At 35.7% G+C, this 23765-nt stretch overlaps 2 protein-coding genes and 1 pseudogene across 3 annotated transcripts in view; 1 reads left to right on the top strand and 2 right to left on the bottom strand.

The window, feature by feature from the left end:
* The window catches only part of KPNA5 (karyopherin subunit alpha 5), a 46152-nt gene extending 43858 nt beyond the window's left edge, over positions 1-2294 (bottom strand). The window contains exon 1 of one of the 2 annotated variants that reach the window (XM_040627687.1): positions 1720-2294. In XM_040627687.1, coding sequence (XP_040483621.1) covers positions 1720-1723 — 4 coding nt within the window. In that variant the 5' untranslated portion in view covers positions 1724-2294. The remainder of the gene's footprint in view (positions 1-1719) is intronic. The other variant, XM_008691179.2, reaches the window with a different exon arrangement.
* Positions 2295-4131: 1837 nt separating this feature from the next.
* ZUP1 (zinc finger containing ubiquitin peptidase 1) overlaps positions 4132-23765 on the top strand; it is a 29001-nt gene continuing 9367 nt past the window's right edge. Inside the window, exons 1-8 of the mRNA XM_040627482.1 lie at positions 4132-4268; positions 5583-6158; positions 13708-13818; positions 15523-15644; positions 16951-17119; positions 20648-20836; positions 21281-21441; positions 23123-23204. Of these exons, the coding sequence (XP_040483416.1) occupies positions 5597-6158; positions 13708-13818; positions 15523-15644; positions 16951-17119; positions 20648-20836; positions 21281-21441; positions 23123-23204 (1396 nt within the window). The 5' untranslated portion in view covers positions 4132-4268; positions 5583-5596. The remainder of the gene's footprint in view (positions 4269-5582; positions 6159-13707; positions 13819-15522; positions 15645-16950; positions 17120-20647; positions 20837-21280; positions 21442-23122; positions 23205-23765) is intronic.
* LOC103663485 lies at positions 10966-13651 on the bottom strand (annotated as a pseudogene).

The following is a 23765-nucleotide window of genomic DNA, read 5'->3' as shown; positions in this document are numbered from 1 at the left end:
AAGTATTTAATGAATTGATTTCAACAATACTGTGTGGACCTACAAATACTTATCATTAGAAACAGCTCAGTCTAACTTTATTAATAATAACAATGTTCAGCAATATTCTCTAAGTATTTCATATATAAAAATTGTCTCATTAATATGCAACTAATGAATCGTTGAACACTACATCAAAAACTACTATATGCTGGCTAACTGAACATAATAAAAATAAATAAAAACATACATAAAATTAATAGAAAATTTTTAGAAAGGAATAGTTTTAAAAGGTAAAGAAACAAGTTCTAATATTTTCTCCCCATATCTGATTCAATTACCTTGTGCCTCCACAACCTACACACTGGACACTTCTAAAACCATTAATCTAGTGACCACATTAAAACCTTTAATATAAATCTGTTAACTGAATAAAATCTACCCCCAATAACTTATATATCATTTGTTCCTTTTTCTGATGTACTAACTTCTTATTTAACACCTGCATCCTCACTGCAGTTGCTTTAAAGGGGATATAAAGTCCAAGAAAAATCATCTCTAAAGGTGCCTGACCCAACAGGATTGTTCCCTTTTCTCGCAAATAACTTTAAAGACTGTATTTCAAAGGTTGCTATCTCATACAAGTTATTTCAAATATAAGAAATGCTATTCAGATACTTTGAATCCCCAACAGAGGGATTTTTTTTTTTTTTCAGTCATAAGCTTCTTTTTCACTCAGCTCTTTGAAGAATTGTTTTGAGGTTGGGAAAGTAACAGGAATTTGAACTTTTTCTAGTACCCACTAACGGAATTTCATATTAGTAAAATTATAACATCGGTAGAAAAACGTCAAGTGTGCTGACTAGAGCCGCTACAACCAAACAAGCAGTACTTCAAAGACAGAAAGCACAGAGCTGTTTCTTGTTTACCAAGAAAGAAAGTCGCTCTCCTACAGCATATGAATCACTGAGTGCTGCAATTAAGAGACATTAAGTCAGAGGTTTGTTTCTAAAAAATGTTTTAACAGCCTAAGAGTAAATGCTGATGTATTCTTTTGAAGTATCACTATCCCGTTTCATAGCTTTCAAATCCTTCATGTCTTACGCATTACCGAGGACACACTCATTCAATTTTCATCTTGGAAGGGAGCTGACAGGCTATTAGAGAGAAGCATCTAACCCACCCTTGCCGGCGTCGACACTGAGCCCTCCGAGGCACCTGCATTCCGGTGGAGGGCAGCGGGCGACCGCGTCGGTGCGACAAGTAGCCCCCCACCCCCACCCCCCAGGGCCACCCCTGCCGTATTCTAGACACTATGGAACTTCTAATACGCTGCCGGACTCACACAGACGCTGAGTCCCAGGAGTGAATGGCAACGTTTGACAAGACCTTGTACGGAGAACAAGAACTACCAAGTCACAGAGAAGCAGAAAGGGAGGAGGAGGAGCTCGGCCGTTTAAGGCTCCTTCCCAGGGCCGGTCTGGCTGGCTGCGAGAATCTGTATTCCCTGCACCTTCGCATCAGCAAGGAATAGGTCCGGCTGCCACGCCCCCGCCACCGCGGTCTCCCTCAGGGGAACCTGAGCAAAAAAAAAAAAAAACAAAAACCTGGCAGCATGGCCTGGTCCTCGAGCCTTCGCAAGGAAATGGGTAAGTAAAAACAGTGGCCCCTGGAACCAGTAACTCCCAAAGGGTCAAAACCCGAGGTTCACCCAAACTGGCCTGTGTCACTCCCACTTACCCATTAATGTGGCAATACCCGGTGTCTTAACTTCCCGGTTCCCGGTTGCGCCGTCCGCTGCAGGTAACAGTGGGGTCGCCACTCCGCCCCTAGCGTTGAGCGTAGCGACAAGGTTCGCAACTCAAGATGGCGGCTACCTGCGCCCCTTCCCCGAGACCCCGAGGCTCGGCTCCCAGAAGCCCTTGCATGCGGCGACCGCAGTGGTGGCGGCGGCAGCTGCACAGACCGGCAGAGGGGCGGAGAGAAGCGAGTGCCCCAGCTCCACCCACCGAAAGAGGAGCCGGCCCCTGCACTGACTTCGGGATTTTAATCGGGCGCGGTCGCGGTGGCCGCAGTGTGTCCTAGTGCTCTAGTCCTCTGGGCGAGCTCTCATTCATTCACTTTTTCTTTGATTTAGTTTATTTATTCAGTCATTCATCCTACAAGATAGCATTGATGGAGGGCCTAATCTGTGCTAGGCACTGTTTTAGATATTAGAGTTGCTGTAGTGTGCACAACGGAAAAATTCCAACCTCGTGGAGCTTCACAGAGAAAGGCTCTTTCTTCAGCTGCATTCAACTCTTCCTGTATGTTCTGCTCATTTGTTTCAAGCTTTTCAATTTGCCATTTACTTAAAATTTGGATTCTATAACATCTGTGGATTTTTAACAAAAGGTAGTCACTAATACGTGAAATAAATAATTCCAAATAAAGAATTCTAAATTGTTATAACACACATAAATTTTGTAATCCACCCTGGATTTCAACAAACAGCATTGAAAAGAGACTATCTTCTAGAATATAGAAGATAAATAACACCTGATTCCTGCCCTGAGGAAGATCTTGTTTTCTATCTCTTGTTCTTTTTGTTTTCTTTTCTGAGAAATGTCTTGGGTTATCTTCCAGCTCTGGATTTAGATGGATGGATGGATGGATGGATGGATGGATAGATAGATAGATAGATAGATAGATAGATAGATAGATAGATAGATAGATAGATTCTGCTATTGTATTTTTAATCCCAAGAGCTATTTCCTATTTTTGATTCAGGAGTCAAATATCTTTTTTTTTTTTGTCTCTCTGAAGATATTAATTGTAGTTTCCTTGAAGTATTTTTTTTTTCCTTCATTCATTGTCTCTGATTCTTCAGAGTGTTTTTCCTTTATGATCATTTTGGTTTTCATCTTTCCTGCCACAGCCTACTCCAATGCCTGGTGATCCTTGAGTATCCGTTCATATTTAAGAGTGAGACACTGAAGAAAACTGTAAACTTGTGTATCAGCTGATTATTTACTTGCCAATTGTTGGCCTCCCTACAGAGTAATAACATGGGATCTTGGCTGTTTCATTGGAGGACTTTCTAAAAGCCCTTACCTGTAGGTCTTTTCTCTCAGACCAATGATTTTCCCCGGAGAAGAATTTTTCTAATCTCCTGACTAGAAGGCACATATCAGACATGAGAACGGATGGGGGTTGGGGGGGAATGGCCTCATAATTCAGTATTTAGCTTTCACTGTTCCCCACTTACAGTCCAACACCTTGACACCCCCTCTCCCCCACTCTTAGCTGTGCATTTCTGACCTAATAGCCTTTCTGGTTCGTTTTCTTCATGAAACCAAACCTGTAGCCTTCTGTCTTGGAAGGAAGATCAATCACTTGGCAACCTGGTAATGGAGGAAATCTGGAGGTAGGGGGCTAACTGCTCGTTATTCAGAATTTTCAGCAAAGTGTTCCTCTTTTCAGGCCCAGTTTTAGTATCTTTTTCAGAAGTATCTGGTCTTTAATTTCTGAACATTTCCAGAATTCCGGTGTATAAACCGATTTGTTTTTGTTCACTTCTCTTAGCCAAGTTAGTTACTACTCATCCATCCTTTTTCTAGCTTTCAAATGTTATTAAAATCTCATTAACATTTATTTTTATTATTTTTATTCTTCTGTCATTTTAGTAGATTGTGAGAGGCAGGGAATATAGATGTACATGTTCAGTCTGCCATATTGAACCACAAAATTTGAATATACTGTGCATTATCAGATTATGCCACCCTCCTGTTTAAATATTCCAATAGTTTTCTACAAGAGCCTACATGATTTGGCCTCTGTCTTGATATACCGCGGCAGTCAGGCCTTAGGGTATTGTGTACTCGTGTAATGTCCTAGCACCCTTCGTAGGAATTCATTCTGAAAATTCTCAGAGCCTTGTGTGCCTCCTAGTAAATTAGGAATCAGCACGCTGAACCGAGGATGCAAAAAAAGACTACGACTCCCAGAAAACACTACAACCCAGACAGGCGTGGAGCAGTGTATGATGGGAGTCTTTTCCTTCCGGGGGTACAGAGGAAAAGCGTTTTTGAATGTGATAATGGAAATGAAAGTGTTTTGAAGGCGCTGGTTCTTTTCTTGGTTAACTGTGAATCTCTGAGTATAGGGAGGTCCCCCCAATCTTCCAGGCAGGGAAAGGTAATCGGCGCTGAACGTGCACTTCTCTGCGGGAGAGCCAGACGGCGTCGGCGGCCGACCCGAAGAGGAAGCCAAGCACAAGGCAGTGTAGCCGCGGCCGGATCTCTGGGCCGGTAGGAACTAACGGTCCCTTCCCTTATTCCCCCGGCCTCAACTTTGGCCCAGTTAGTGTCTGGGGCCGGTTTCGGGTCCTGGACGTTGGCGCGGACTTTTGGGCAGACTGGGCTGTTTGGCATTCGGCCCTTAGGGCTTCTCTCACCGCCTGCCCAGCCTGGCACCTGTCACGGCCTCCTTATATCTCTCACCCACTTGTTCTGATCAGAGTGTTTGGCAGTTCAAGCGTATCCCTCTGTCTAGCCGTGTCCCAGCCCCGGGAAAAGAAGAAACGATGTGACGTTCTTTCCACTGGTGGTTTGGGAGAATTTGCTTCTAAGATCAGGAACTATTTTCACTTGTCTGAAGGGGAATAAGAAACATAAGGACAATGTAGGAAGTTCTTATAAAGCTAAATTTATTCAAACAATGGGAATAGTTTCCTTATTTTTCTTTTCGTTTTTTTAAATAGTCCTTAGCTGAACGATATAGGAAGGTTGTGGCTGTGATTGCCTTTTAAAAATTCTTAACAAAATCACCTTTGTCCGTACCCAGTACTGTATTATCCATAAAACCCTAAAGTGACTGCCGATTTAGTACGATTCATTTTATAGACCGAACCTCAAAGACATGGGCTGTCTTACCTAAAATTCTGAGACGTGAGATTGCAATCCAGTTCTCTTGGTTCTGGAATCTGTGCTCTTAGCTACCATGGTCACTCTTTTTATTCTTTGGATTAAGAGGACAGCGTATGGAGCCTGACTGGGTTAGCATTTTGGCAGACCCATTTTCTGGCCTTGGTGACCTATCTGAGCCAGGGTTTCCTTCATATAGGATGATAATAATGCTACTTAAATTACTTTGATATATCTAAAGCTCTTTACCTGTTAACTCTTGTTATTAAGATGTGTTTATTTACCCTCCCCATTGTTAACAACTTTAAGTTTCCCTATTTAGATAGATCAGTTGATAAGATTTCTTTTAGTGTTCCCTTAACTGACTTACCATACTTGGGCAATTTTATAAACATTATTTTCTTCTCTACTTCACACCAGACATGCTTATTGAAATATATTAAAAATTATTTATTTTAACTTGAACTATTGCCTTTATTTTATTGAAACCATAAACTTAAAATACAGTAGAGAAATTTTGGTTGAGATTTATAATGAAGTTTGTACATTTGAGGAACAGTTAAGTACATCAAAAATATCTTCATCCAAATAATCCAGTTTTTGATAAATATTTGTTAAAAATTTGTTTCAAATCATTTTATAGAATGCATATTTTTCTTCAGTCTTTCAAACTTAAAATAATATTATATTCTTTTCTAGCTACCTGATGTACTATGCTTTCTTGTGATATTTGTGGTGAAACAGTAACCTCAGAACCAGACATGAAAGCTCACCTCCTCATTGTTCACACGGAAAATGAAGTTATATGTCCATTTTGCAAGTTGTCAGGTGTGAATTATGATGAAATGTGTTTTCATATTGAAACTGCTCATTTTGAGCAAAATGAACTAGAAAGAAGCTTTGCGAGGATCAATACAATACAGATTAGAACTTCAGATAACAGGAAGGACAATACCTTACAGTGTAGAGTGGAAGTTAGTTCTAGTGTCCATTCAGCTTGTGCATCTAATCATCCAAAAATTTCAGCTCAAAGCCTGCCTAATGATAGTGCTTTAAAACATAAAGCCTTTTATTCAGAGAACTTAACTGAATCTAGAAAATTCCTTACAAGTAAGGAAAAAGAGTGTGAGCCATCTAAAATAAAAGGATCAATTTATGAAACAACATATAGTCCTCCTGAATGTCCGTTCTGCGGAAGAATAGAAGACTGTAGTCAAGATATGGAAAATCATGTGAAAACAAAGCATGCCGATCTTTTAGACACTCCATCAGAAGGTAAGATACTCATTTTATGTAATAAGTAACAGTAGTGTCAGTTTAATATGTGGTATCCTAAAAGTTGGTTTGTAAATCAGATTACTGCAAATGTGTTTTTTAAATTCAGCTTATAACATTGTTCATTTTCTATTATTACAATATAAAAATATAATTATGGAAAAGAATTTTTGATTCAGATAATAAATGTTTCAACTACATTGAGAGTAGTTTTAGAAACTTTCTGAGGAGATATACACTCAGAATCAATTTTTCAGAGGGCATTCTTTTACTTACCACGTGCCCAATTGCATCTGAACTGTCTTGTACTCTGATTTTCTGTGGTTCTGAGTTTGGTTCCCTTATGATCAGAGAACACACTGTATGGTTTTAGTTCTTTTAAATGTGTTGGAATGTGTTTTATCTACCAAGATACTGTATATGATCTATCTTGGTACATATTCCATGGACACTTGAGAAAGAGATATATATTCTGCTGTTGTTGGGTTGACTGTTCTAAGTTTGTCATTTAGATCACTTTGTTTGTATTCAGATCTTCTATAGCCTTGCTGATTTCATGTCTAGCAGTTCTACCAGTTTTTGAAAGGCAGTTGTTGAAGTCCACAATTATAATATTTGTCTATTTTCCCTTTCAGTTCTATCAGGCTGTATTTTATGTATTTGGAGGCTTTGTTGGTACATACAGTGTATTTAGAATCATCTCTTTCTTTACTATTGAGTTTTAAGAGTAATTTGTTTATTTTGGATACAAGTCCTTTATCAGATATGTGTTTTGCAGGTATTTCTCTCAGTCTGGAGCTTCTTTTCATTCTCTTAACAGTGTTTTTCACAGAGCAGAAGTTTTAACTCTAATGAAGTGCAACTTACTTGATTTCTTCATTCATGGATTGTACTTTTAATGTTGTATCTAAAAACTCATCACCAAACCCAAGGTCACCTTTCCTATGTTATCTTCTAGAAGTTTTATAGTTTTGAATTCTACATTTAAGTCTGTGACTCATTTGAGTTAATTTTTTAAAAGATGTAAGGAGAGTGTCTAGATTCATTTTTTTAAATTAATGTTATTTTTTAGAGCAGTTTCAGGTTCACAGCAAAATTAAGTAAAAAGTACAGAGAATACCCATGTACTCACTGTCCTTATATACTCATAACCTCTTCCAGTATCAATATCTGTACGAAGTGATTTATTTGGTCTAATCAACGAACCTACACTGACGCATCATTATCACCCAAAGTCCATAGTTCCATTAAAGTTCATTCTTGGTGGTGTACATTCTACAGGTTTTGACAATGTGCAATAACAACTACGCACCATTTTAGTTATCATGGAGAATAGCCTCAGTTCCCTAAAAATCCTCCGTGCTCCACCCAGTCACCCCTCCCCCACCCCAACCCCTGGCAATCACAGATCTTTCTACTATCCATATTTTTGCCTTTTTCAGAATGCCATTGGAATCATACAATATGTAGCTTTTTCAGATTGATTTCTTTTACTTAGTAATATGCATTTAAATGTTTCTCCATGTCTTTTCATGGCTTGATAGCTCTTTTTTAGGGCTGAATAATATTACGTTGTCCAGATGTACTACAGTATGTTTATCCATTCAACCTACTGAAAAACATCTTGATTGTTTCCAAGTTTTGGCAGTTAGGAATAAAGCTGCTTTAAATATCCAAATGCAGGGTTTTTTTTTTTTTTAAAGATTTTATTTATTTATTTGACAGCGAGAGAGGGAACACAAGCAGGGGGAGTGGGAGAGGAAAAAGCAGGCTCATAGCAAAGGAGCCTGATGTGGGGCTTGATCCCATAACGCGGGGATCACGCCCTGAGCCGAAGGCAGACGCTTAACGGCTATGCCACCCAGGCGCCCTGAAATATCCAAATGCAGGTTTTTATATGGACAAATGAATTTTTGATTCATTTGGGTAAATACCAAGGAATGTGGTTAATGGATTGTATAATAGTAGTGTGTTTAGTTTTAGTAAGAAACTGCCAAACTCTTTCACAGTGGCAGTGAATGAGATTTCCTGTTGCTCCACATCCTCACCAGCATTTGGTATCGTCAGTGTTCCAGATTGTGACCATTCTAATATTTGTGTTGTGGTATCTCATCTTAATTTAATTTGAAGTGCTCTCTCATAAACATAACATGAACATCTTTTTGTATGCTTAATTATCATCTGTATATCTTCTTTGGTAAAGTGTCTGTGAAGGTCTTCAGCCCACCTTTTATCTGGTTTTGCTTTTCTTATTGTTGATTTTTAAGAGTTCTTTGTATATTTTGGATAACAGATCTTTAGTACATGTATCTTTTTGCAAATATTTTTTCCCATTCTGTGACTTGTCTTCTTATTCTCTTTGACAATGTCTTTTGCAGAGCAGAAGTTTTTTTATTTTAATGAAGTCCACCTTATCAATTATTTTGTAACTTCATCATGCCTTTGGTGTTGTCATCGCCATATCCTAAGTTATCTAAGTTTTCTCCCATGTTATCTCCTAGGAATTTTGTGGTTTCGCATTTTAGGTCTATGATCCATTTTCAAGTAACTTTTTGTGAAGGATGTAGGTCTGAGTCTAGATTCATTTTCTTTGCATTTTGATGTGCACATGTTCCAACACCATTTGTTAATAAGATTTTCCTTCTTCCATAGTTGTGCCCTTGCTTTGTCAAAGATTAGTCGGCTGGGCTATTAGCCTATTTCTGGGCTCTGTGTTCTGTTCCATTGATCTATTTATTCTTTTTTCAGTACCATTGTGTCTTGATACTTGTAACTTTACAGTAAGTCTTGAAGTCTGGTAGAGCCAGTCCTTTTACTCTGTCTTCTTCACTATTGTGTTGGTTATTCTGGATCTTTTGGCTCTTCATATAAATTTTAGAATCAGTTACTTGATAGCCACAAAACAGCTTGCTGAGATTTTTATTGGGATTGTTTGGAATCTATAGATCAAGTTGGGAAGAATAGACATGGTGGCAATATCGAGTCTTCCTATCATGAACGAGAAATACTAGAAACAACTTAGTTGTTCTTTGATTTCTTTCATCAGAATTTTGTATTTTTTTTCTCATGTATATCTTGTTATATATTTTGTTAGGTTTTTACCTAAGTTTGTTTGGTTTCTTTTTGTGTTTTTTTTGGTATTGATTTGCCCAATTGTGTCTTTCAAGGAATTGGTCCATTTCATCTAGTTTATAAATTTGTGGCATAGTTCATAATATATAACTTTATTATCTTTGGAATATACATGGGACATGTGATGTCCCCTTTTTTATTTCTGGTGTTAACAATCTGTGTTCTCTTTTTTCTTCTTAGCTTGGCTAGAGGTCTTTGGTTTCATCGGTTTTCTCTATTGGTTTTCTGTTTTCAATTTCATTGATTTTTGCTCTATTTTTTTTTTATTTCTTCTGCTTATCTTGGATTTAACTTGTTCTTCTTTTTCTAATGTTCTTTAGTGGCAACCTAGATGATTGATCTTTCTTCTTTTCTGATATATGCGTTCAATGTTATTAGTTTCCTTCAAAGCAGTGCTTTTGCTGCATTGCACAAATTTTAAGCTGTATTTTAATTTTCATTTAGTTCAAAATATTTTTAAATTTCCCTTGAGACTTCTTTGATACATTATTTAAATGTGTGTCTAATCTCCAAGTATTTGGGGATTTTTCTGCTCTTAATTTTTATTTCCTTTGTAGTTTGAGAGCAGACATTGTTTGATTTTAATTCTTTAAATTTCTTAAGCTTTAATAGCCTAGTTTATGTTTGATGGCGTAGAATGTAGTCTGTCTTGGTGAATATTTTATATGAGCTTAAGCAGAGTGTATATTCTGCTGTTGTTGGATGAACCTGTGTCTAAATACATTCAGTTGATTGATGGTACTGTTGAGTTCAACTATATCCGTACTTATTTTCTGCCTGCTGGATTTGTCCACTTCTAAAAGAGGGGTGTTAAAAATTCTCTAACTGTATAATGGCAGATTCATCTGTTTCTTCTTGCAGTTCTATTAATTTTTACCTCATGTATTTTGACACTCTGTTAGGCCCATGCAGGTTAAGGATTTTTATGTCGTCTTGGAGTATTGAACCCTTTGTCAATATGTAATCCCCCACTTTATCCTGGATAACATTCCTTGTTCTGAAATCTGCCCTTTCTGAAGTTAGTATAGCTACTCCCGGTTCCTTGTTCGTTTGGTTTTGGTTTTGGTTAGTGTTAGCATGATGTATCTTTCCCCATCCGTTTACTTTTAACCTATATTTGTATTTTTTTTAATTTATATATTTATTTTGGAGGGGGGTGAATAGGCAGCGGGAGAGCATCTTCAAGTAGACTCCCCACTGAGCGCAGAGCTCACGCAGGGCTCCATCTCACAACCCGTGAGATCTAACCAAGTCGGATGCTTAACCAACTGAGGCACCCAGGCTCCCCTCTATATGTGTATTTATATTTAAAATGGATTTCTTGTAGACAACATACAGGTAGATCTTATATTTTGTTTCACCTTGATAATCTGTCTTTTATTGTGTATGTTTAGACCAGTGATGTTTAAAGTGATTATTCCTATAGTTAGATTAATATATCCACACTATATTTGTTATTGTTTTCTAGTTGTTGCCCTTGTTCTTTGCTTCTTTTTTTGTCTTTGACTTTTTTCCTATTTTTTGTGGTTTAATGGAGCATTTCATATGATTTCATTTTCTCTTCATGGGGAAAAAATAGTTCATGCATGTAGTCTTTATTTTATGTTTATTTATTTATTTTTATAATTTTTACTTTGTTATATTAGTCACCATACAGTACGTCCCCAGTTTTTGGTGCAATGTTCCATGATTCATTATGCATGTAGTCTTTTGACCCTATTTGGCAACATAAGAATGATCCTTGGGCCTAGAACACTTCCTTTTCAAGAGATAGAGTCCTCACAGCCTGTGTATGGAAATATCTTCCCTTGTTTCAGGCAACAATGTATACCCCTTTGTTTTGCTTAAGCATGTGTGTCATATGGCACCTGAACAGCCTTAATGCTAGCTCTGTCCTCTGCTGAAGGGGATGACATCCTTCATTCTGTGGTGCAAGAGAGGTGTGTACAGACCAATTGCCCTGTGTTGGCTGCTGGAAGTGACCCACTGGCCATGGCAGACTGATGTCCAATACCGAAGAAGATCTTGCTCTTTCTCTTCTCTGTGTGTTTCTCTGTGTTTACTGTGAGTAAAGTGTTCTCTCCAGTACTTGACTACATTATGTTTTCTGTGGCAATTCTGATATCAAGATGCATTTGGACTTCTACTCCTGATCATACGCAAGAGATGTCACTTGCTTAATACTCTCCTTTCTTAGTTATACTTGTTTTTACTTTTTTAGTGCTTGGCCTAGAGTTTGCAGTATACATTAACAACTAATTCAAGTCTACTTTTGAGTAACGTTGTATCACTGTAGAAGTACAAGGACCTTATAATAATAAGATACTCCTAATTCCTCCCCCTGTCCCTTATGTTATTGCTGCCATTCATTTTAAGTAAATGTTAGCACACATGTATATACATATATATACACACACAATTGAATGTTGTTGCTATTTTTAAATAAACTTATCTTTTATATCAATTAATGAGAAAAATAAAAGTTTTATTTTACCGTCTCCTATTTCTTCTCTGATGCTCTTCTGCTCTTCCTTTATGGATATCCATGTTTCTGACCGATATCATTTTCCTTCTCTCTGAAGAACTTCTTTTAACATTTCTTGCACAGCTAGTCTACTGGCAACAATTCCCTAATTTTTGTCTGAGAAATTCTTTATTTTTCCTTTACTTTTGAGGGATAATTTTGAATGGTACAGAATTTTAGGTTAGTGGGGGTATTTTTTTATTTTGTTTTTTTTTCCTTCTAGAAAATTTAAATATTTCACTCCTCTCTCTTATTTCCTGAGTGACTTCTGAAAAGTTGTATGTAATTCTTATCTTTGTTCCTCTATAGGTAAGGTGTTTTTTCCCCTCTGGCTACTTTCAAGATTTTTTATCTTTGATTTTCTGAAGTCTGAATATGATGTGCCTAGATGTAGTTTTTGGTATTTACTGTGCTTGGTGTTTTCTGAGCTTCCAGGATCTATAGTTTGATGTCTGACATTAACTTGGGGATATTCTCAGACCTTATTGCTTTAAATAATACTTTTGTTCCTTTCTTTCTTCTCCTGGTATTCCCATTTTGTGTATATTATACCTTTTGCAGTTCTCCCACAGTTTTTGGAGATTGTGGGGGTTTTTTTTGTTTGTTTGTTTGTTTGTTTTTAATGTTTTGGAGGTCTCTTTCTGTTTCATTTTGGGAAATATCTCTTGTCATATCCTCACACTCAGAGATTCTTTCCTCAGCCATGTCCAGCCTGCTTAATAAGCCTAAGTGGTTGATCTCTAGCATTTCTTTTTTTAGGATGTCACTTCTGTTAACTTTTGAAGATTTATAGCACTTAAATTATGTTTGCTTGAATGTATGAAGGTTAAAAAAATTTTTTTCATAAAATGCAAGAGCACCCAATTTGTCATCAAATAAAAGTAAAAACTGGGTTTCTTTTTAAATTTAGTCCAAAGTAACATTTAGGAACTTAGTTGTAAGCTGCAATGTTGACACCATGACAAAGCCAAGTATAGGGTTGGGTCTGGTTTTATTTTGTTTTTGTTTTCAGTAGCCAGTGCTGTTGGATTAAGATCTGGAAATGGTCCAGTTGTAAGGCAGGGATCATTTGGATTCCACCAGGGGTATGTTAGTTGGCTGCTGCAGGGGGAGGCACATTTTCTGGGACCCATGTCAACTACCTGCTAGTCATCACGGTGAAAAAATTCATCGTCTCCTCTTTGATGTTCCATTCCATGGAAATCAACTCAGTATTGCAAGATACTTCAGTTCTACCAAATCTTGTCACAAACTAGGATCTTTCATATGACCTATCTGTGACAATTTCCAATGTAGCTCCAAATTTTTGATAGTTATGAGCAAACCATTCCAGAAGGGACATACTCTCAATCGGTTCATGTTCCTATACTGTCAGTGAAATGAGATTTATCCTTCTCTTATTCTTCAGTTAGGTTAAGAATTTTCTCCTCTTCTGTGCCTTGGCAATGAAGAACATTTCTCATTATATCCAGATTTTCATAAACTGTTAGAATCTCTACAGTTCCCACTTCCAAAGCCTTTAGTGTATCTTCAGCTCCAAAACAGTACTTATCTGTGTCCTGGCTGATTTCACCAATGTGTTGAATTAATTTTTCTGTTTGAATGGATTTTACCTTGGAAAGAACATCAACAGATAACTCAGTGGCTTGGTTTCCATCAACTCATTTTAAGTCTTTTGACTGCAGCGTCTCTCCACATGTATCAGATTGACTTGGTTCAGTTTTAAGGTCAGCTGATCCACCTAAAATGAGACCAGTCCCATTCACTTTGTGGAAATAAACAGCTGCCTAGCAGTCTCAGCTACCTCCTAAATACAGTTATTCTCTTTGACGTAGGGTCAAAAAATCTAAAAGCTCTCAAAATAAAACCAACTGAATTATATTTCTAAAACAGGTCATGATCAACCACTGTATGACTGCCCTATGTGTGGACTCATCTGTACAAATTACCATATTCTCCAGGAACATGTTGACTTACATTTGGAAGAAAGCAGCTTTGGACAAGGTGTGTTGATATGTTTAAAAATAAGAATCTCATGATTTAATTTCTGTTTCCTAGGATATATCTAATTAGAGTAGTGATATAGAGGGAAAAAAGCATACTGGTTAAAAATAAATTTGTCCCTTTAAAGAATTCTAATGTAGCTTCAACTTCTTTTTAGAAGTTGTTTCACAGAAAAGTTGTATAGGATGAACTGTTGGGAGCAGCAGCTAAACTAGTGGTTTTGCCCCCAGAGTTTTGCCCTTGAACACCAATATTTAGAAAACAATGAAATATGTACAATTTAAGAAACCTGTTTGATGAAGTTGAGGCTGTTCTTTCAGGAGCTAGAAAGAACTGAATTTAGCATCAGCTCAGCAAAAGTTGTTGTTGAATGAGGAAGCTGCCATAGGGTACATATAACTTAAAAAAATATGTATATGAACTATATGATTTAAATGTTTTTCAGGTTCATTTCCAGTTTGCCCAGTTCCTTATATTACCACTTACTAGTTTTGTAAGTGACTCTGTACAGTTTTTTCTCTGTCCCTTATCTTTTGGAATAGTGGCATTGATTAAGTAATCACTGTGGTGCCTTAGAAGTGGAAGGATTCTGTGAGTTTCAGAGTCCCAGTGAAACAATATAAAGTAGGCCCTAAGAGAAACCAGTTGTGTTCTACTGGATTTCATTTTCTTAAGGTACATTGGTTTCTCCTATTAATTCAGGAATCTTCAGTATCTAGTATTAATGATCCCAGTACCAGTCAGTGATCTTCATGAGTAATACTGCTTGCTCACTCAGCCTAATCCCAAAATGAGAATCACTGGAGCAAAGACAGAACAGTCCTCTACTCCAGTGATTCTCTACAAACTACAGTGATTCTCTGCTGGTGTACAGCTACCACTTATAAGTACTCTGAAGCTGAATGATAATTCTTCTTTTGTTTATAATAGGCTTTCTATGGGTACATAAATTATTCTGTAAGCCTATGGTAGATAATGAAAGATAGGCCTGAGTAAATCACTATAGATAGTGTCAGAAGTATGCTAAAAATCAGTTGTAAATTGTTTGTCTCCAGCAGAAGTGGGGACCAAATAGGAAGATGTAGTAGAGACTGAGAAATTTGAAAGAAAAGAAAGAATATTCAAATACATAATTCAAATATCAATTTGGAAGTCGGGGAGACAAGATCCTGGTCAGAAGCCACTGACTAATGAATCTGTGGGATATGGGGTAGAGAGGAAATGGCAACATGATGCAAAATTGTACCATTTGTTTGAGACCTGATTGTAATTAAGCTGTACTTTGCAAACATATTTTTATGCTCTTATTATTTCCTTTTCTTCCCCAGTTTATTTTAAAAGCCAATCTTCTTTATTTGTGTTAATAAGGAATACCAATGAAGAGTATTACTTAATTTCTCTAAGGAAGTTTCCTTAGGAATTTAAGTATTACTTCCTAAGGTTGTTGAGAGGATCAAATGAGATAGTTAATGAAAAATGGTTGTCACAGCCTACCTATTCGGTGAATATTAGTGATTTAAGTAAAGGTTCTACCCTTATAGAAGTTGTTCAAGTTCTGCTAGAAGCAGTGTTTCCATGACATCATAGTCGTGAGTAAATATCAAAATAATAGCATTTACTCCATTTAAAAGATGAGTTAATGTATAATAAGTGAGATTTGAATTCAGTAGTTATTTTATTCTAAACATTAAAAATATCTAATAGGCATAGATAGAGTCCAATGTTCTAGAGATCTAGAATTGGCTCACCAGCTTCAACAAGAAGAAGACAGAAAGAGGAGATCTGAAGAATCACGACAAGAAATGGGAGAATTTCAGAAGCTCCAGGTACAAAGATTAATAACAATTGTAATATTTTGCTTTGGTAGAGTTCTTATTTTTCAAACATGCTGTCAAGACTGCAGCCTATTGTCATTTTTGGTATACAAAATATTCTTTTTACATATGCATTTTATAGTTCATAATAGCTACCACTTATAAGTACTCATTCTGGTCATGTACTGGGATAAGCACTTCATATATAGTATGTTAAGATCTTCACAGCTCCCTAACTGACAGGTGAGGAAGTAGAGACAGAGTGCTTATGGAGCTAGTAACTTGTTCAGGTTTAGGCTATATTAAATGGTAAACTCTGGATTCAAACCTATGTTAAATTGATAGGGCAGATTAGGAAACAAAGACTCAGAATTTAAGTGTTTGTGTAGATACTTAAAAGAGAAATTTAGAATTAATATCTCCTGTCCGAGTGTTAAATTCTTTTAGTGATTGCAATTTAGGCATTTAAAAAGAGCCATTTTTAATGGAAAACTTTTAATATACGAATGTACGTCGTACATATCATAATTTTCTCAGACTTCTGAGTCTATCTTAGATATGTCACACCTGACTGTATAATTCTCATTTGGAATACCTAATTTAGGCTATTTTTCTCCTTGGTGATTCATTTATTTGCAAAACATTTTCCCTCCAAGATTCAGAGGAGGAAAAAAAGCTGACTTTTCCTAAGTTTTCTTTGTCTTACATAATTTTGAACGTTATCAATACAAAAAGTTTCCAGTTTTTAAGGGAGTTCGTTAAGTAACTTTGCAAGTTGTTTAGATCTCAAAAACTTTTTCCATAGAGGCTGTGTTATACATTGGAGAGTCTATATCCAGTGTGCAAAAAAACATTGTTAATTTACTATGTAGAATTACTGCCTGAATGAATTATGGATTAAGTAGGCCTTCATAGGCTAGTCTGGGAACCAAGTAATACGTATTGGTAAGTTTCTTAAATAAATCAGTGGTATTTTCAGAACTCGTCTGCCTTTTTCAGTACCTTTAGTAGGAAGACAAGATTCTCTACTTTCCCTACTACAAGGAAAGCAAATCTCTTGCCCTGGTGGTTGTTTACAGAGGAAGGCTGTTTGCTACTAACTCAGGGATTTGTGTGTGTGTGTGTGTTATTTATCTTTAATAAAAATCTTAAGAAAAATCTTTAATAAAAATCTCTAATAAAAAAATCTTAATCTTGTATGAAAGTCTACAAACCAGAATGTTTCAAAATACATTTCCAAATAAATAAAATTATAGTAAGTTTCCATCCTCATTGAGGTAAAGGGACATAAAAAGTAAGCCATTTTTATGTTTGATAGAGACAATATGGTTTAGATAATTCTGGAGGATACAAACAACAGCAACTACGAAATATGGAGATAGAAGTCAACAGGGGAAGAATGCATCCATCTGAATTTCATAGAAGAAAAGCTGATATGATGGAATCGCTAGCTGTTGGTATTGATGATGGAAAAACAAAAACTTCTGGTGAGTACTTAAGCATCAAAATCATTATTTTAGTATTTCATATAACAGTGAAGTAATAATCAAGATTTTTTGAATTTTGCTTTGTTTTAATAATCCATAGTTTATATACTTTTAGGTGAAACTGTTCAAATAATTTTTTATAAGTGTTTTTGTGAAACTTCTGCACTTTTATTTTTTCATTAAATAATTCACTTAAAAATAATTTACCTTTTTTTATAAAAATTTTTTATTATGTTATGTTAGTCACCATACAGTACATCCCAAGTTTTTGATGTAAAGTTCCATGATTCATTACTTGCATATAACACCCAGTGCACCATGCAATACATGCCCTCCTTAATACCCATCACCAGCCTGTCCCAATCCCCCACCCCTCTCCCCTCTAAAGCCCTCAGTGTGTTTCCCAGAGTCCACAGTTTCTCATGGTTCATTCCCCCTTCTTTTTACCCCCCCTTCCTTCTTCCCTTTCTTCTTCTACTAATCTTCCTACTTCTTATGTTCCATAAATGAGTGAAACCGTATGATAATTGTCTTTCTCTGCTTGACTTATTTCGCTTAGCATTATCTCCTCCAGTCCCGTCCATGTCGCTGCAAATGTTGTGAAATCGTTCTTTTTGATGGCTGAGTAATATTCCATTGTATATATGGACCACATCTTCTTAATCCAGTCATCTGTTGAAGGGCATCTCGGCTCCTTCCACAATTTGGCTATTGTGGACAATGCTGCTATGAACATTGGGGTGCATATGGCCCTTCTCTTCACTACGTCTGTATCTTTGGGGTAAATACCCAGTAGTGCAATAAAAATAATTTACTTTTATATTTTGTTCATTTACTTGACATTTGAAAGTGAGCCTTTTAGAAGTTTTTATTGAGTGTTTACTATGTTCTAAATCAATGCTGTGTGATAGAAGTATAAGTGAACCAAATATATATGTGTGTATGTATGTGTGTGTATATATATATATTTTTTTTTTTAATTCCAGTAGTCACATTAGGAAAAGTAAGAAGGGATGAAGTGAAATTAATTTTAATATTTTAAATCCCATGTGTCCATACTATTATTATTTAAACATATAATCAATATTAAAAACTATTAATGAAATACTTTGCAATCTTTGTACATTCTTCAAAATCCAGTGTGTATTTTATACTTTACAGAGTATTTATATTTGGACAAGTCACATCTCAAGTGCTTAATAGTCACACTTAGATAGTGACTACTATATTGTTTTAGTATAGTTTTAGACACTAAGATCTTTATATATATATTGCATCATTTAACTCTCAAAACAGACATTGACTTGTATCCTGTTACATTTTTCTGGATTAGTTAATTGTGATTTAGATAGATTAAATTACTTTCCCAACGTAACCACATAGCTACTTATTGGCCCAGCTAGTATTCACAATCAAATCTGCCTTGCTCCAAAGAATGCCTTTTCCCTGATGTTTTTTAAGGTATTTTTTTAATGTACCTATTAGTGTAGTAAAAAAATGTATATGGACACAACCTTGTTCCTACCACAAAGTTTCCTAATCTTACTGTTTTAAAGCTGTAAACCTCTCATATGTATTTTAAATCCCTTGTGCATCCATTTCTGATTCTAATCCCTCCTATCCACAAGGAGAACCGATATCCTGAATTTGGTATTTATCAGTCTCCTGTATATTTTAGTGCTTTTACCATATATGTAGGTGTCCATAAAAATATGTAATATTTTGATGTATTTAAACTGTGTAAATTGGTATACATCTGTTTCTATTTGGTCTGCTCAGATATGTTGATTCTTACAGCTGTACTTCATTCATTTTGACTCTGATATAATATTTCCTTGTATAAGTTATACAGAACTTATTTACCTGTTTTCGTGTTGACAAACATTTAGGTTGTTTCCAGTTTCTTACTCTTACACATTATGAACAGGTCGGTTTTTTTGTTTGTTTTGTTTTTTATCCTTAATACCCATTATCCATTTACCCCATCCCTCCCACCCACCTCCCCTCCAGCAGCCCTCAGTTTGTACCCTTTTGTCAAGAGGTCTTTTTTAAGAGTTTCTCTGTAATGAATCCAGAACTGGAGATACTAGGTTAAAGGGCATATACATCTCTAACTTTGTTAACTTTGTTAAGGTTATTGCAGAATTGTTTTCTAAAATGATCATAATCTACATTTGCATCATTGTATTCTCACTCACACTTTGTATGGTGACACTTTTTAATTTTTGCCACTCATTTTTGAAATGCTATAGTACTTAATTTGCATTTTCCTGATTACTCCTGAGTTAGTTTCTTCAGTAAATAACCTGTTCCCTTCCTTTGTCCATCCTCTTTTGGGTTGTCTTTTTCTTCTTGATTTGTGGGAGTTCCTTCAATATTTAGGACACTAATTCTTTGTTGATTATATGAAATACAAATATCTTCTTCAGCATCTATAATTTGCCTTTAAATTTTGTATATGGTATTTTTAATTAGAGTTTTAAATTTGAATGTTATCAAATTTCTGTCTTAGTCTTTATTTGTATCCTAAGTGTCTTGTTTAAGGAAATCCCCCAACTTTGAGGTCATAAACATATTCCTTTGTATTTTCTTTAAACATTTATACTTTGCTTTTCATATTTCTACTTTTAATTCACTTGGAATTTGTTTGTACATATGTGTGTATGAAAGAGAAGGAGAGAGAGAAAGAGATGGTGTGGATTTAATTTTTCCCCTTATTTATAACAGTATTTATAAGTTCTTACTGCTTATGTATCTCAAGCAATAAGAAAGGAAAGCAACTCTGTACTTTCCCCACTTATCTTTATATTTCTTCAAGGGTCTCCATGTAAAAAGGTTTCTGTGAGGTAGGACATTCCAGCAGATGTGGAATATGATTCATTAGGAAGCAAATACTAGAATTTCTATTTGTTTTTAATTTATGTCACCCTTTAATTTCTATTTGTGCATATGTTTTAGAATTACTATAGAATAGAGTATGTATAATTTAATATTAATATATCTGTAGAAGATTAAAGAATACTGCTCTATAATATACTATTTCCTTTTTATAAGCTGCTTTGAAATTCAGTGATTGTGTTGCAAAGATTTTTATTTTTGTTAGTTACGCAAATGTTAATTGAAGCAGCTGTTAGTTAAAGCTATTATTTCTGTTTAACAATAGATTATAATTTCACAAAAAATATTGAAAAATTTCTAAAGAGATTTAGGAGCTAAGGATAGAAAGTTTTATTATGAGGAAATTTTTCTTTGGCAATTATAGGATGTGGTTGCTAAGACCGCGTTACCTAGACAGTGAGGCACCATTGTCTTAGTATATATAATAAGTAGTATGCTAGTGTTAGGAAAACTTGCATAGTAGTAACAAGACATGAACTAAGGTTATAACAGTAAAAAGATAAAGAAGATGAAATCGACAGGATTTACATGGGGCACTTGAGAGAGAGACTAATATTAGAAATATATGAGGTAGCCATAAAAGATGATAGCTTATCCTTCTAAATCTTCTAAGTCTCTTTTTTATTTTAGGAATTATTGAAGCACTTTATAGATATTATCAGAATGCTGCCACAGATGTGAGGCGTGTGTGGCTTTCCACAGGGGTGGATCACTTTCATTCATCTTTTGGTGACAAAGGTTGGGGTTGTGGTTACAGAAATTTCCAGATGCTACTTTCATCATTACTGCAAAATGATGCTTATGACGATTGCTTGAAAGGTACGTGAAATACAATTCTCTGAACTTATCCACTGATATGTAGTTGGCCCTTGAAAAACATGAGTTTGCACTGCATATAACATGGATTTTTATACATGGATTTTTTACAGTTTAATATTGTAAATGTATTTTTGCCTTATGATTTTTTCTTACAATTTTTTTGCTTTATTATTAAAATACAGTATGTAATAGGTATAACAAAATATGTGTATTGTAATCAGCTGTTCGTTTTATGTTTATTGGTAAGGCTCCCAGTCAACAGTAGGTTATTAGTAGTGAAGTTTTAGGGGAGCAAAAAGTTATATGCAGATTTTTGACTGTGCAGGCGATCAGTGTCCCAACCCCTGTATTGTTCAAGGATCAACTGTACATATAATATGGAATGCGTTAATATCTATAGTACTTTAGTAACTGTCAGGTAACGTGTTTGCTTGTATATTTTAGGTATGTCAATTCCTTGCATTCCAAAAATTCAGTCTATGATTGAAGATGCGTGGAAGGAAGGTTTTGATCCTCAGGGTGCCTCTCAACTTAATAACAGGTTACAGGGAACAAAGGCCTGGATCGGAGCTTGTGAAGTATATACACTTCTGACCTCTCTAAGGGTAAAGTATGTACCTGAAAACCGAAGTTAAGGTTATTGTCACATCTGGGAGGTTTTCTTTGTTGTTGGTTTTTTCTTTTATCAAAGGACAGTTAAAAAATAAAATTTAAGTGGCACTGAAAGGCTTATACTAAAAACCAGCAATTCAGCCCCTATCTCATATACTTCTCTATTTTCTAGTCTTATTTCTCAGAGGCAGCTGTTACTTCCATTATTTTGAATACATTGTTTTGAATAATATGCTTTCGGGGGTTTTTTTCCCTTTTCTTTTCATTTTTTGGTTTATCAGTTTTAGACATTGTCTGTTGCATTTCCCTCACATTTCCTACCTGTGTTCATCCTCAATCCTTGTAATTTGGTTAAATCTCACTTTTTATTTAAGTTAAAGTCAGAGTTTACATCATGACTGTATAATATTATTCATTGCTGATTTCATTTCCTTTTCTGAAACGCTTTTAAAAATTTTCCTTGAGTTAAGAATTGTCTTTTCTTTTCCTTTTTGCTATTTGACTGCATCATGGTCTCAAACTTTTTCACAGCCTCCACGTACGTAATCTGAGGCACCCCTATTCCTGGACGCTTCTTCCTTGAAGCCCTCTTTGTCTTTGCTCAAGTCTCCTAAATCCCCCTCAAAGTTGTAATTATGTAGCATTTCTTCATTGTTTTCTTGAAGTGGAGCCTGGACTTTTTTCTGGATTCCATGTCTTTATCTCTTTTGGATTGCTCTTCTGCTTACACACATCTTTCATTAGCTTCCCAGCCCTTAACTACTTAAATGATAGTTTGGGTGGCTATGTTATTCTAAATTCAAACTCATTTTCAGATCAAATCAAGTTTTTACTCTGTTGACTTCTAGCAATCACTGTTACTGTTGAGAAGGTAAGATGTTATCTGATTTTCATTCCTTTTATGTATAACCTATTTATTTTCTCCGGAAATTTTTTGCATCATCTCTTAGTCCTGCTATTTATGAAATTTCACCATGAATGTGGGGCTTTGATTCTTTGTGTTGGGCATTTGTTTTTGCTTTTGAATCTAGAATTGTGAGTTGTAAGATCTCAATATAGTGGTTAGGAGCTTGGACTTTGGAGTCAGACTGCCTACAATTGATTCTAGTTTTCCTGCTTATTGGTTGGCTGTATGACTTAATTTGTCTTAGCCTAGTCCCACTGTTGATAAAAAGAACATGTACATAGTAACTGCTTCATAGAGTTACAGTGATATTAAGTGAGATGATCATGTGCTTAGAACTGTGACTGGCATGTAGTAAGAGCTCAGAGGTTAACTGTTTGATAATTACGATCCCTCCATTTTCTTTATTCTTCTTTCTGGAACTTCTGGTAGTTGGTCACTGAACTCCTTTGACTTTTTGAGTTTATTGGTCATTTTTCATTTTTTATCTTTGCTTTTTGTTTTACTATGTAGGTTTTCTCAATTTTATCTCCCAACTGTTCTATGGAAATTTGTGTCTTAGCAATCATGTTTCTAATTTTAAGGGGTAATTTCATAACATCATAGTCTGTTATGGTTGCAGATTTTTTCCCAACATTTTCTTTCTTTCTTTTCCTTACATTTTGTGGGTTTTTTCCACGTTAATTTGTTTTCGTGTCTATATATTTTAGTCTTTCGCATTTTGAAGGCTTTCTTCTAACTTCTGTAAATCCTTAGTTGTCCATTCCTAGAGTGAGGATGAGGCACTAAAAGATCAGAGGTCCTGTAGGATTACATGGAGCTTGCAGATGAGCAGACTTCATTTAGAGAGTTGTAGGTGGAAGCTTGCTATTTGTTTGGCAAACTCTGAAAATATTAATATAGGGAGAGATCTTTTCTAGGGGCCATTCAGAGAAGAGTTCTCCACTCTCCTGCCTAGAGCTCCTGCATTGATGGAGGGGGTAGTTAAGCAGTGATTTGCCTTCTTTATGCAAATATTCAATTCATTTCACATTATAGCTCCACTACTACTCTCCCCAATACCTAATTCCTCTAAGCTTTCAGCCTCTCTGGGATTTTAAGACAATTGTCTGTTTTTGCATTCACTTTTATGTTTCCTTTTCTGCTTTTCCTTTTCCAGAAAATGCAGGGCAGTTTGGTCTGTCTCCATTCTCTTTGTCTTGGCTGTTTGAATCATTTTCTCCTTCAGTATTATGTTGTTGGGCTTTTTAAGGGAACAGAGATAGATGTTTATGGTCATCTCTAATGGAAAGTTTGCCTTTAAGCTTCATGGCTCTGTGTTTCCTTTAGGTTTGTTTTATACCATTTTTACCATATTAATTGATTAGATTCAGAGGTAAAACCATTAACTGTTAAATAGAAAAACTTTGGGGG

Source organism: Ursus maritimus, unplaced genomic scaffold, assembly GCF_017311325.1.
Source record: "Ursus maritimus isolate PB19 unplaced genomic scaffold, ASM1731132v1 scaffold_13, whole genome shotgun sequence".
NCBI lineage: Eukaryota > Metazoa > Chordata > Mammalia > Carnivora > Ursidae > Ursus > Ursus maritimus.
The sequence above is the reverse complement of the archived record's forward strand: the minus strand, read 5'-3'. Positions and strand labels throughout refer to the sequence as shown.